The following is a 14,546-nucleotide window of genomic DNA, read 5'->3' as shown; positions in this document are numbered from 1 at the left end:
TTTCTGAAACCATGTTACTGAAAAAAGTCTCAAGGCTACATTGATTTTATCAAAAACAGCGACAAACTATATTGTGAAATATTATTACAATTCAAAATAACTGTTTTCTATTCTAATATATTTTATAATGTATTCCTGTGATGCCAAAGCTATTTTTTGCAGCCATTACTCCAGTCCGAAGTATGATCTTTTAGAAAACATTTTAATATGCTGATGTTGCTCAAGAAACATTTCATATTATCAATGTTGAAAACAGTTGTGTTACTTAATATTTATTGCTTTTTGATGAAAAGAACATTGTAACATTTTAAAAGTCTTTTAAATAGTCCTTGCTGAACAAACATTTTCTTCAAAAACAAACCCCAAAACTTTTGAACAGCAGTGCATATGAAAAAAGTGTGATGCAACATTATAGTGTATCTCAAAATCAGGGAAATTATTTTAATATATGCAATCCATTCAGCACAATGAAAAACAGCTTTAAGCAACCACAAAACATACAAATATAGGCTTGAACTGCATACAAATGTAGTCTACAATTTTCATTGTTAGCTCATATTATGTACAGTACTTAATTTTTTTCTATCCACTGTTGCATGTAATATACATAATTAGATCACCTGTAAATTAAACTGCTTTTGGCATGTGCACTTCACATATCCACTGCATGTAGAGGACAATTAAACATATTGAGCCTCAACGCTGAAAAAACAAAGTCCGACTGTCCACAAAACATTACATTACGTATTTTGATGCAGCAAATGTGCTGTAGACAGAGTAGACAATTTAACACAAGTCTCTCTGGTGACAGACACAAAGTGCTACTTCAGTACCAATGAAATGCTATTGTGATTTTGCCTGTCTCATGTGCTATGATGTCAGATATCCTGGTACAGACAAACAAGAACAGCACAGCAGCCGTCATGCAGCAGTACAATAAATAATCCGTCTTGTGTTCAATGCTCTGGATTGAAGTTCAATCTGTTAACACTGTTCAAATCCAGCCATTAGTGAGAGCGCCAAGGACTCCACTGTAAAAGAAAACGAAACTTATGGTGAGTAAAACGAAATATTTCCGGGTCATAATTAGAAGCAGTGGAGGACTTACAATGAGGAAATGAGCCTCTGCAAACAGCCTTGTTTAAAATGGTCACAAGAAACATGTGACAGTTTTTGAAATCTGACTCCATTTTGTCGATCGACTCGATTCTGAGGAAGAAAAGAAACTTATTTAAAGAATGGTAAAAGCCATTTAAAAATAGCTAAAGAGAAGTAAAACCCCATCCTCTTCAAGCTGATGTGAAAGCTTTAAGATGAGGACATGTGGCAAGATGGAAAAATCTGAAAAGATCCCATACATGATGTAACAATTTTGAACTTACTTCCAGGCCCCAAAACCAGCCTGCCATCTGTCTGAGAAGATGAGAACCAAATTCAGCACTTTCATGATGGCCTCCTTGACAAAACTGACCTGCAAAGACACAGTAACCCCAACTGATGGATCAGAAACAACACAACTATCTATAACAGTTTTAAAGTAAAAACTAGGCCAACCACCATGAGGAAGACAGCTTACTGAATTAATAAGAAAAACTGCAAATGTGGCATGTAAGAATGAGCCAAAATCAAAAACATGTACTATTTGTTTCCTGACAGACACATGATTTGGCCTGTTTAATTTCAGCTTACTTTCTCTCTGAGCAGACATCGGTCATGAATGGTGGACAAGTATCTGTAGTGGATTTTAATGAGCTGGTCCAGGTCCTTCGCCTCCTGCACTTGGTGTTGAAATTCTAGACCTGTACTATGTAGGATCTGTGAATGAATGCATGGTAAATGTCCACATCCACAAATTTCTCCGCATTTCAACAACAACCAAAAATTAATTAATAAAAAAAAAAAAGTATATTTTCCGTATGTCAAACTTACCCTAGTCATAATGTAGTTGTGCAGGCTGTTGACAAAGTGCATGAGTTTGACCCTCAGGAGAAACATCCTGTGAATCTGCTGGTTTATGGGCTCTTTGGCTGTGCTTTCCTCAGATTGGCCTCCTTCTTGCCTCTTAGCGGCTACTGTCAAATCTGTTGGAAGACTGTACTTTAAGATTCCATAAAAGCAAGTGAACTGAAACCATCCTGATCTGAGAGTACTGTGAATAAAGATAGTTCTTATGTCACAGGGAGAAAAAAAACCTGTGATCGCAGACCAAGTTACAATGGAACGATCAAGTTAAAGGGATAGTTCACCCAAAAATGAAAATTGTCATCATTTACTCATCCTCAAGTTGTTCCAAACCTGTATGAATGTATTTCTTCTGCTGGGTAGGGTTGCACCAGCCGCTCGTAAGTTCTTACTTAAACTGGAATGTAAAGTCCAAACTAGAGGCTTAGTAACTACTAGCTAGTTTATAACTAACTCTGTACTTTATTCGGTTGCACCATTTGTTCGTAAGGCAGAACATAGCTAGTAGGTCGTAAGCTCTCCATAAAGTAATGCGTAGTCGCATAATATGACGTTTAGCCTCGATGATCCAATAGCAGCCTTCAAATACGTGAGCAGATGTTGTGTTGAAATGCCGTGAATTTCAGTTTATCTTTCATTCTAACTTCTTTTGCCTCAAGTTACTAACGGTAAAAATAAGTTCCCATTAAATACGATAGCCTGATCATTAATAATAAGTGTTTTTATATGTAAATAACATTCAGAAACTGTATTTGAAATTAAATGAATAAGGATCAATAAATAAATATTGATACAAAACATAAGAAATTACGCTTATTGATTATGACTGATATTTGACATGCACAACATGGACCAATGCACGCAGCTGCGCGCTGTTTAGGACGGGTTCGTGTTAAAGAGCCGCTAACAAAGTAATCTTTTCACATAGTGTTCTCTCTCTTAAAATGTAAGCGAGTGTAAATGTCAACATTATCATATATGTCTAAAGAATTGAAGTCTGTCCGGTAAAAGAAGAGCTTATTGATGCAGTTCAGTCTGTCTAATATTTTATTCCAACCGTTACTCCTGATCGGAGGCTGCCGTAAATATTTAGTTTATACGTAGAGTTACGCTTCAACTAAGTTTAATGGTGCAACGCAAAAATATTTAGAAGTGCGTAAGTCGTAACTTAGTGTCCATTTACGTCAAAACTAGGCTAAGTTATAACTTACGCACAGCTGGTGCAACCGGCCCCTGAACACAAACGAAGATATTTTGAAGAATGTTGATGACCAAACAGTTGACGGCACCCATTGACTTCCATAGTGTGGAAAAAAAATACAATGGAAGTCAATGGGGCCAATCAACTGTTTGGTCATCAACATTCTTCAAAATATCTTCGTTTGTGTTCAGCAAAAGAAAGAAAATCAAACAGGTAAATGATGACAGAATTTTCAACTATCCCTTTAATGATTTAAATAGGAAGTTAATGACATAGATATGAACTACATGGATATTTGATTGGCTTGCGCATTTAATAGTGTATCCTTTTTGTAAGAATATCCACTAGCTTTACTTCCCTCTCTTAATTTATTACAAAAATCATAAATGCAATCATAACTCACCACTGAATCGTAATGTGTCCAGACTATACTTGGCCCATTTGATCTGAAGCAGCAGTAGGAAGACCTGATTGTAGATTTTCTGACACTCTGAACTAATAACAATATCTACAGGCCATGGAACCTGGATAGAGAAATGATATACAAAAATGCACAATTTATAAAAATAGATACATACATTTACATTTCGAAACAGATCATTTATTATAATGTATTATAAATGTGTTAATAAAATCATCAAAGCAAAAAAAGCGAAATGAATCATTTTCAAAGTTGAAATTAAATTCATTGTAACCTTATAACTCAGAGTAAGACCATCAAGGTTATTCACTGGCTGTTTTTTTCTTGCAGGATCGATAGTTTCAAGAAATATGGACAACCTAGAATCATGAGAAAGATGTGAGGGAAACATTAGTGAACCACAGGATACTGAGTGGTGACAGGTAGGGTTGAATGGTAAACCACAGGATCTCTAGAGAGGTCCATGTGCAGTACCGGCTGCTGTCCTCTGGGTGGCGCTGTCCAACAGCCTCTTGCAACTGCACATTGAGGAATGCCAGCTGCTGCCAGCTCTCCTTCTCCAGAACTTTGTCAAAGATGGCTGTGTAGAAATCATACATGGTATCCCCAGCCTCCAACAGGAAGTAGTTTCTCATGGCCTGCAAGTACCCTAAAAGCCTAAGATTAAAAAAGAGAGGCGTATGCATAAATGCTCTACAAAACTATATTGTGAGGTTTGTGAACTAAGGATTCTCCTGCGGGATCTTACCTGTAGTCTTTCTTCAGGGTTCTCATGAGGTTCCCACAGCATTCGATGTATCTCCTCTCAATGTGTGGATACAGACAGGAACGGAGCGTGAGCTCAAACGTCTGACATGTCACAGACTCGGAGGAGCGGTCCAAAATCACACTGCCGCCAGAGAATTTCTCAAGGAAGTCAGTCTGCTCTAAATAAAGCCTGCAAGAGATACCACACATTACCTCTGCACTTTTGTGTGCTCTTCAGCGACGTCAAATCATTAATTCTGTATTCTGCGGTTACCTTGCAAAATTAATGGCCAGCAGGGGGTCATGGATGTCATCCAGCTCCAGATGACGTGCTACAATGGACTGCATCTTGATGAGGCTCTTTTTAGTGGCCTGTTGCTCGGTAACCATGTTCGTAGGTGATTCTTCTCCATACCGAAGACGTGTCTGCACTGACTCCAAGAAAAGCGTGTACAGACTCTTTCTTTCGGCATCTGCAGAGACACAAGTGTCAGAAATATTAAGACAATCTTGTTTATCATCAAACTTTCTATATGCTATAAGAAACATTCAGGGTGCGTTATCGGCCGATAATAGCTTTATACAGTTTGATCGGTGGTCTCTATAAAGGCCGATCAGAAGAGCTGATCAGATGACGCAAAACTCGAGAGAGACAATATTTTTTATGTACAGCTAAAATTGCTTCACTACATTCACTCACTGGTCTGGCAGTTCTACCGGGTGTCTGAAAGGGACAATAAATTTGCAACATCTTTGCAGAGATATTGTAATAAGACAGCAAGAAACTAAGGCTGTGATATTTCAGTGCATTTATTTCCTTCACAGCGGCGCGCTTTCTTTCCTCCCTAAACGCTCAAACTTAACGTCCAAATCAGCTAGATCAGTGATTGTAGTAAAATACAGTCTACTGTTGCTAAACTGCAGGACATGCTCCTTAATTTATACAGTGAAGTGAAGACTATGCAGTGTTGTTTTTCTGTTAATAAAAACTGTTGTTATTTTATGATCGGTATCAGTGATCTATCGGCCAATACTGCTTCCAGTGATCGTAATCGGTACCAAAAATCATGATCGGAGCACCCCTTTAGAAATATTATAAAAAATGTAGTAAAAAAAAAAACAATTATTCCTTCAAGGTTGTTACCATTAACAAAAACGACACCTATTTAAAAATGTGTACGTGCAACAAAATTAAAACTATAAAACAATATTGATAACTATACAGAACAACAGAAAATGAACCACCATGTGACGTATTCATGTCATGGGTATAACTGACAACATACTTCCATAATAAACTAGCAATGCTCAAAGTAGTAGCAGAAATTACAGAAATTAAACGTATAATACAAAACAACTTTATTAAAATTAAAATAGTTACGTTTTGTAATTTCAGTAGATTCAAGAACTATTTTTTTTTCTTCAGGATTCACTCATTAATTTATGTAACTTCCACTTGTTTGTGATTATGACAATATCACCAAAAACAAAGTTTTTTTTAAATGTTTTTCAACTCATAAATGTAATTTTCTCAGCAATTTTTACTCAAAGAGCTTGATAATAATGTGTATTCATTTTAGATATGTCCACTACATAAGATATTATAAATGTCCATGATTTTTGTGATTTTTGTGACATGATTTTTTTCTTATGCTCATATTTAAAATGTTCTCATATTTCCAGAGTCCCAAGACTCTCGGAATCCTGGTTTTTAAATAACAATGACAGTTGTTAAGGAAACAAATGAAAATAAGTAATATAATGTGTGATGGATTCTTTTTAATTAATCATGTTCAATTAAATATTTATTTTTCTTGCAGGATTAACAATTATATGCTTTTGAAACCTGAAATGTCCCCATACAGACAGTGTGTCTGGCATTAGTGAATCATCTCAGAATATAGCCTAACAAAAGGAGAAATGACACTAGACATATCTAAATTTATAAAATCATGACTTTGAGGAACAAAGCTTCTACCTAGTAACAGAAGGGTTTGCTGAATCATATTGGAGAAAATGTATGTACTGAACCATGTCACCTTTGCCATGCTCATATTCTATAAAAACTTTTTGCTGGTGGGATTCTCTCTGAAATTGGTCTGAGATCCTCCGGCCGTGATTGAAACATATCCGAAGGCATTGTCTGGAGTCTGTCTAGTAGTTAATGCTGCGCAGCAGGTTAGTGGAACACTAGAGATATTATTTCCCAAGTGATAGTGTTCATAGGGGTCAAGACGTTGACCGACTCAGCCAACGTCGATTAGGAGACGCGCTAGAGGATAAATATTATTGAACGTCGATCAGGAGACAACCCAGGTAAACCCAAGTCATGCGTAGGGGAAAAATCTACCACAAATGTCAGATACTTATTGATATTGATTTAACTGATGCAAACACCCTCAAACAAAAGTCTTGAATATATTTCTAAAAGTCTGTGCCATAAACACAAACTAGTTGTTCTCAGACGCAACCTATGGCTGATGCTGGATCTACGTAGATGCAGTCCACTTATGAATCACAAGTGTTCTTAGATAACAAGATACTCCTACTGTTGCAGCACTGGCACATTTATAGCACATGACATTGTCAGTAAATTCTGCAGTGTTGTGTTGTTACATTTGACAAATTTCTTATATTATAGGGGATGGGCACTGAAACATACTGAAATGAAATACATAAACTAAATTGAAACTGAAAACCGAAATCCAAAACTTATTCTCTCTGACACTGACCTCTGGAGGAGCCATCTGGCTGTTCGGTCTCCTTGCAGTCCAGGTTTTTCAGCAGCTGCATGGATTTGCCAGCCATGATGATCTGCTTGAGTACAGGCTTGAGGAAGGACACCATGGTGTGCTGTCTGCTGCTGGACGCCTGCTCCCCACCAGAGCTTCCACTGGCAGCGTCGCTGAGCCTCTCCTCGTTCTCCACCGTCTCAGAGACGCTATACAGCGTGTAAGTGGCATACCAGAAGTCCCTGTGGTTTACTGGTACATCCTTGTTCCTAGTAAACATGCCAATATATATATTTTTTTTTTGGCAGGCAGCTTTGTAAATAAACAGGATAATGTGAAGTCATCCGGTGGTTAGTGCAAAATAACCCCCAAAAGAGTGATCAGCACCGAGACACGACACTGAGGGGACTTGTATCACCCTGGTCTGAATGGATTTATTTTGCAATAATGACCGGCTGACTGTACGTAATTCCTTACATAGAGTACATTTCAAAAGTTTGAGGTCAGTAAGATTTTTTAAATAAGTCTCTGATGGTCACCAAGGCTGCATTCCCAAAATGCTAATTATAAGCGACACAAACACAGCACTTGCAGAGTAGCATTTAATGTGAATCGAAACTGAAAATGAACACCGCTTTACTCTGAAAAATACAGCGCGACATGGGTCATGCTTTTCAGGTCGGGAAATATGGAAATCCGTATAAATACAGAAAAATCACCTCCCTGAATATTGTGAAATTTAACACAATATTTACAACTATTACAATTTAAAACAACTGTTATATTTTAAATATTTACTGTAAATATTATACTGTAAATATTATTAAAATATTGTAAAACTATTCCTGTGATGGCAAATCTGAATTTTAGCAGCCATTACTCCATTCTTCAGTGTTACATGATTCTTCAGAAAGATTAAAAGATTCAAGAAACAGTTGTGCTGCGTAATAGTTTTTCTGGAAACCGTGAAATATGTTTTTCAGGATTTTTTGATGAATAGAAAATAGAAAAAAAACAGCATTTATTTGAAATAGAAATCTTTTGTAACAATGTAGAAGTCTTTCCTGTCATTTTTGATTAATTTAATGTGTCTTTACTGAATAAAAGTACTAATGTCTTTAAAAAAAAATTGACCCCGAACTTTTGAACGGTAGTGTACATACACATTTAAACATTTTTTTTTTGTACCTCTGAATTATAAACTCTTTGGCAGGGTCAAATAAGTGACCGTGAACGATCCATTCATCTACAATCTCAAGGTACGGCCGGACCGTTTCTACCCAGAGAGAGAAAAGGAGTGCTACCTGATAGGAAGGGGGGGGAAATCATTTTGTGATCTTAAACTTTTTTTATGATGAGGAAAAAAAAGATGAGTGGCACTGTTTAAAAAAAAAAAAAACAGGCACACTTACAGACTGCTCAGAGGCCTCGCCCGCGCTGTCATATTCTATGATGGCCTTGTAGAGGGTGTTGAGTAAGTGTGATGCTCGTAATACGTTGGGCGTTCCTGGCGGCACTTCAGCCACTCCTGTGCAGAAAACCTTGTGCAGCATCGTGATCTGAGCCAGATGAGGACTTAACCGTTCCAGGACAGATGATAGAGTCACCGTCTCATCTATGAAGAATCATAATAGAATCAATACCATAATTATACAAAAATATCTGTGAATACATTTACAGACACAGAAAAAACAACCTTTGGAAATAATGTCTTTTTCGATATTATTGAGCTCTTCTTTAAAGCTGGTGAAGTATTTGTACAGGGCCCAAACGAATGCTTGGTAGGTCCGGAAGGGCGGCTCAGAGCTCTTCTTGGAGGACGAAGAGGACGACGTGGAGTTAAGACCTGGAGGACAGGGCTCTACGCTGTGGCCGGTCACTTCATCAATAAACTTTTGCAGACGGGAAACAGCCTGCCCATAGGCCGCTATGTGCTCCAGTACAGAGTGAAGACAGTTCTGTGCACAAATAGAAATACATAAAGCACCTTGAACCATCAATCCTATGGTTCTATCTTACACAATTACAAAAAAAAAAAGTTATCTTTATTTTAAGTGTTAGTGTAATTATACATTTTTACAGTGCAATTACATATTTGCATGTAATTATACGTAATGTGTAGTTAATACTATAACAACAACATGTAAAATTAAAGTCTTACCATTTTCTTTTATGACATACAAAAATCTAAATAACACAAATTGAAATTATGTATGTTGGCACCCTCTAAAAACCTGATGGAGGTTTATCCCAATCAATAAATACATTTAATTAAATAAACTCTGACTGGCACCTTCCCTACTATACGAGCATTGTAAACTTCCAAAAAATGGTAAACTTCCAACAAACCCCAAAAACTTAGGCCCGACAGGGAATGATGAAAAACACTCTCCACTCACATTAGTTAGATGAGTGACCACCACATCATTCCTCACAGTCACCTTGCCATCACTGTGCTGGAAAATGAAAAGTTTCTTTACACCAGAGAAGAGCCTGAGGAGAAGCAGAAAAGAACAAAAAAAAAACTTGATATGAGCAATTAGTCATCTTTGCGATACATTCTGATCTGGGGAAGTAAACATTCAGGTTTCAGCAACCAGTGCAACGTAAAAAACTCCATTCCAGAACTGCTCATTCCCTGCAGGTTTAAACTTGCATCCATATACCTATCCACATATACAATTTTCACATAAGATATGTACTTTCCTTTGGTAAGAACATGTCTGTCTAGTTTTTCAATGTAATCATGGCAATCTTAGATATGTCATACCAAAGAGTTTCCCGAATCACTTGTGTTTCTGTAACAAAAGACTTTTCTTCAGGAAGGTAGAGAGGCCCAGTGTTATACAGGTGCTGATCCCTGGAGAAAAAGACAGTGAGAGTGCAAAAAAAATAAAAATTATGCAAAATACCAGCATGAAATCTTTACTCAATTTAAAGATTGAACAGCATTTGCTTCAAAACTTTTATTAAATCAATTAATTGGGTCCAAATGAATGGGCTTGTAATTCTGAAAGCAAATAAGATATCACAAAAATGTCTTACCAGACGTTGTAAAGGTTGGAGTGCAGGTGGAGGCTGTGTGGAAAGCGGGGAGAGTTGGGAACCCAATATGAAGTGACAATATGCTGCTCCAACCAAGCCCTGGAGTCCGGCTCCCCCACTACAAAAACAAGACAGTAGGAACTAGGAGTCTTGATAACAACCTTCATGAACTAATGGCTACTGTAAGAAAACGTGCTAATACTGTCCCTTACCAGTCCAGGTGACTTGGACGGTCTTGTCATTCTGCTCGTGGTCCTCCAGTGGCGTTCTGTCTACCTGTATACCAGAATCCTCTCTGCTCAGCGGCTGCTGGCTATCTTCTTCTTCACTCTCTTCCTCGGACCAGTCCTGCCAAAAGATCAAATGTGCTCTATTACTGCTAACATACCATTAGTCAGTATAGTACACAACAGTACTGAGGCGTCAAGCCATCTGTCGCCTTGTCCCAAGCTTGGTGAGAGCGCTTCAGAATCTGTCCTGAAGAATTATTGTGTCTGTACACATACCAATTTCAACAAATCAGTTCCCGGTAGGGTTGGGGATCGTAAGAAATGTTCCGGTTCCGGTTCCGCCAAACGATTCCGGTTTCGGTTCCGGTTCCCATTCAATAAAAATGATTTAAAACAACTAATAGAAACTAGTAATAAGGGAAAAATGCACAATCCTTTTTGTGTTTATTTCTTATACTTGTCAAACGAGTTTAACAGACTGGTAATGTCAACAAATTCAACATATTATTTAGCAATTTATGCAAAAATAATTCATTTTTCTGATGGAAAATAAACATTTCTGCATTCTCTAGAAGAATTTGGGACCTCTCCTAGCTTATTGTATCTCCAGCAGTGGAGAATACCCTCTAAGAAGGGGTAGAATATGCTCGAACACACATTTAAGATCCAGACAGGTGAAACAGAATATTTTTTTAATCGGTTTGAATGATTGATTCATAAAGACTTCACTTGTTTCATTATGAATCAGCGCTCTAGCGGTAAATAAACAGAACTGCATGCGTCTTGCGGAAGAACATTGTAGCCAGAGCTACTTCTCTCTGTATATGTCTATGACGAGTCGCGCGGGTACTGGGCTAATCCGCAGCGGTGACCTGACCGGTGTAAAGCAGTCAGAGTATAAACGCTTATTACAGGCTTACCGTAGTGATTCAGGATAAGACAGAAACAAGGTTTGAAAAAAGGCATTCATGATGTACTCGCTCATTATATAAATTTTGTAAATTCTGAACACAAAAAAGTTACAGACTGCAGCTTTAACAGTCTTCTTTATGAATGTTTTGAAGCATCAGATGTAATCGATACACTTGTTATTTGAAGTGACTTTCAAAAGGTGATTTACTCTATTTTGGTTGCTACCGTAGACATCAGTGTTTATACTCGAACTATAAACTTTTATCTTAGTACTTCTGTGATCATTTGAATATTTGTAACACAGACATATCGATACTGTGTGGTTGAAAAGACTGAAAGTAAAGCTGTTTCATATATATTGACAACTGCTCCTTCTGGGTCAGCGACAGCGCAAACAGATTTGAAAGGTCCGGTGTGAAATTTTTGTCATTTAGGAATAAGATCGCGTGGGTGTTTGAATCGAGATCTTTTAAAGATTAATCGTGCAGCTCTACTGTCTTTATACTCTCTCTCTCTGCGTTGATATCTGACGCAAAATGTATATGCATAGCGCAAGGGCTTTTCAGTGCATTCATTACTATTTTAATATTCATGACAATATTCATATTCTATTAAAGGATAAGCTTCCAGCACTTCGCACCAGAACCGTTTTCGGAACCGAAACTTAGGAATTTCACACGGTTCCGGTGTTTTTCAAAAACACTAACGGTTCTGGATAAGAACCGATTCTCGGTTCCCAACCCTAGTTCCCGGCCTGATGTGATGCTAATGAAGAGCATAGGATGGCATTATGCAAATTTGCACATAGGTTCATGCAGGAAGTAAGACTGGAATTATCGACGACTCGTTTCAGGCTGTTCAGAATCTGTTCTTTCTTTTGGGTGACAATATCGTGCACTTTTATCTTTGCAGACCTTTTACATTCACAAAGAGCTATATGACACACTACATGAAAGGTAGTATCCGAAAAAGCATAATAGAGCACTTTAAAACGTTCTATTTAATATACAAGTGAATATCGTTGTTAATTACTATGTATTGTTATATTAGAGCATATAATTAAATTCTGAAATATAATTTTCTTAGTATTTATTTAGTGCCTTGGTTATTCTAAGTAGAATTTCACAGTATTTTACTTTAAATAAACATAGTAAAAGGACAGTTTGTCGTTACAAAAAAAGTTAATGCTTTTATTTATTTTAAATCTACTTTCAAAATCTTTTAAATCTTTTTACAGCAAATACATACATATTAATAAGCTGAAGAATTTTGACTAATCATTTATAAGCACTTTAGTATTTGCAAAGCTTTCTATCAAAGTATTTTATTATTTTCTAAAAGTTCTGAAGAGATAAAGCAAAAGGACAGTTTGTTCATAACTGATGATCTAGGCTAAATCTCTTCAAAATCTTTTAAATCTTTCTTTTTAGAAAATGTATAAATATCAATAAGCTGAAAAATATTGACAGATCATTTATAAGCCATATTGCCCAGCCTTTTAGTACATGATACTAGACAAGAACTGATCTAGGGGTGGTGTGGCACAAGTGGGGTGGTGTGGCGTAATGGATAAGACACATGCCTTTGGTGTGAGAGACCCGGGTTCGAATCCACTGTGAGACACCAATGTGTCCCTGAGCAAGACACTTAACCCCTAGTTGCTCCAGAGGCGTGCGACCTCTGACATATAAAGCAATTGTAAGTCACTTTGGATAAAAGCGTCAGCTAAATGAATAAATGTAAATGTAAATCTAATAATCTAATAGAGTTCACTCACTGGAGTGTCTGGAAAGGGCCCAGTATCAATTTCTTCTCCTTCCATGAGGTACTTTGCCCAATCAAACTTGTCTTCTTTCTCTGTAGATATAAACATATTAATTTGTAGCAATTTTAGGTGTAGTGTTGTCCAACAGTATGCATGTATTTACACAAAAGAGCATTAAAATCAAACCTGTTTCTTTCAGTCTGGGTCTTTCACAGTAGTTTGTGTTGGATGGAGAGTCAGACAGATGGAGTAATAAAGACAGCATACTGTAATGGGCATCAGTCTGAAAACATTAATAGAGATATTCAGCATATTTAGTGTTCCAAGTACTCTCTGGATAATGTCAGTGTTATCCCACCTTGGTTCCCTCGGTATTAGGAAGAGGAGAACTGAGAAATTCTTCAGTCAGCCGTATCCAGCTCTCTGCTTTGCTTAAGTCAGAGTGAACCATGAGTTTCTCATGAATCCTGGGAGAAAAAGAAATCTCAATAATTAATTTTAATAATCAAAATATCAGCATAACAAAAAATGAAGTACACAGAATTGTGCAAAGCTTCAGACTTCCTACCCATTAATGGATCGCTGCACATTATGTCTGTTGACATCAAGAAAATGGTGAAACCTATCAAGGGACAAAACACGATGAGAGCTTCGATTGATTTTATGCGCAAAAATGAAATGTTAAGTGCAAAATGGAAAAAAATTTGTTCGTTTTTATTAGTCTTTACTTTTCACAAACACACGCAAGCCATTACAGTAATAAAATGGAAGAATAAATGCGCCAAGTACTTACTTGAAATTGGACCAAGTAAACTTCAGAGCCATTTGAAAGTTTTGATCTTCCTCATCCTGAATGGCAGTATAATGTGAGATGAGTCTCCGGGTCTCCAACTCCAGCTCCTTCTCAAACCTGCTCCAGTGAGCCATTATGATGATTCAAGGATCAACTGAAACACAAAATACATTTTTTTTAATATGAGGACGGACAGACAGACAGACAGACAGACAGACAGACAGACCGATAGATAGATAGATAGATAGATAGATAGATAGATAGATAGATAGATAGATAGATAGATAGATAGATAGATAGATAGATAGATAGATAGATAGATAGATAGATAGATAGATAGATAGACAGATAGATAGATAGATAGATAGATAGATAGATAGATAGATAGATAGATAGATAGAACAGACAAGCACAAACCTGCTTTTTGGTTATGATGCTGACAGGGGCGAGCCGTTATCAACAGCTGCGGCTAGCAAAACAAGAAACCCATGACAAGGGTGCTCCCTACGTGACACAGATAAAGCGAAAATGTGCCTTCTTTCTCCCGAAAATAATCCGATAGCGAAAGTCAAACCGAGGGCTGACTTTAAATCTATTTAGCTCATTATCATATTACATGTATTATGATTTCCACTGTTGCCGCCTCCATGACTTCAGACGCTTCTTCTGTGGCGGCGTGTGGAACGCTGAGGTGAGCCTTATTGCCCCCTATCGACCAGGACAGAACATGACGAGACA

The 14,546-nt window shown here is 37.2% G+C and overlaps 1 protein-coding gene across 1 annotated transcript; it reads right to left on the bottom strand.

Annotated features, from left to right (window-relative positions):
• Nucleotides 1–241: 241 nt before the first annotated feature.
• tubgcp5 (tubulin gamma complex component 5) lies at nt 242–14,526 on the bottom strand. The gene is made up of 24 exons (XM_084425820.1): nt 14,226–14,526; nt 13,809–13,962; nt 13,584–13,637; nt 13,374–13,482; nt 13,202–13,298; nt 13,028–13,107; nt 10,321–10,456; nt 10,109–10,226; nt 9,834–9,923; nt 9,463–9,556; nt 8,760–9,021; nt 8,476–8,678; nt 8,252–8,367; nt 7,064–7,332; nt 4,606–4,804; nt 4,333–4,521; nt 4,059–4,241; nt 3,859–3,943; nt 3,567–3,687; nt 1,930–2,081; nt 1,690–1,815; nt 1,383–1,471; nt 1,109–1,209; nt 242–1,031 (listed from the first exon to the last, which is right to left on the bottom strand). Exons 2-24 carry the CDS (start codon nt 13,940–13,942, stop codon nt 985–987), a joined length of 3,054 nt encoding a protein of 1,017 aa, XP_084281946.1. The 5' UTR covers nt 13,943–13,962; nt 14,226–14,526; the 3' UTR covers nt 242–984.
• Between the last annotated feature and the right edge of the window lie 20 nt (nt 14,527–14,546).

This window comes from Rutilus rutilus (assembly GCF_951802725.1).
Source record: "Rutilus rutilus genome assembly, chromosome: 12".
Lineage (NCBI taxonomy): Eukaryota > Metazoa > Chordata > Actinopteri > Cypriniformes > Leuciscidae > Rutilus > Rutilus rutilus.
Note: the sequence above shows the minus strand (reverse complement) of the source record. Positions and strands in the feature narration are given on the sequence as shown.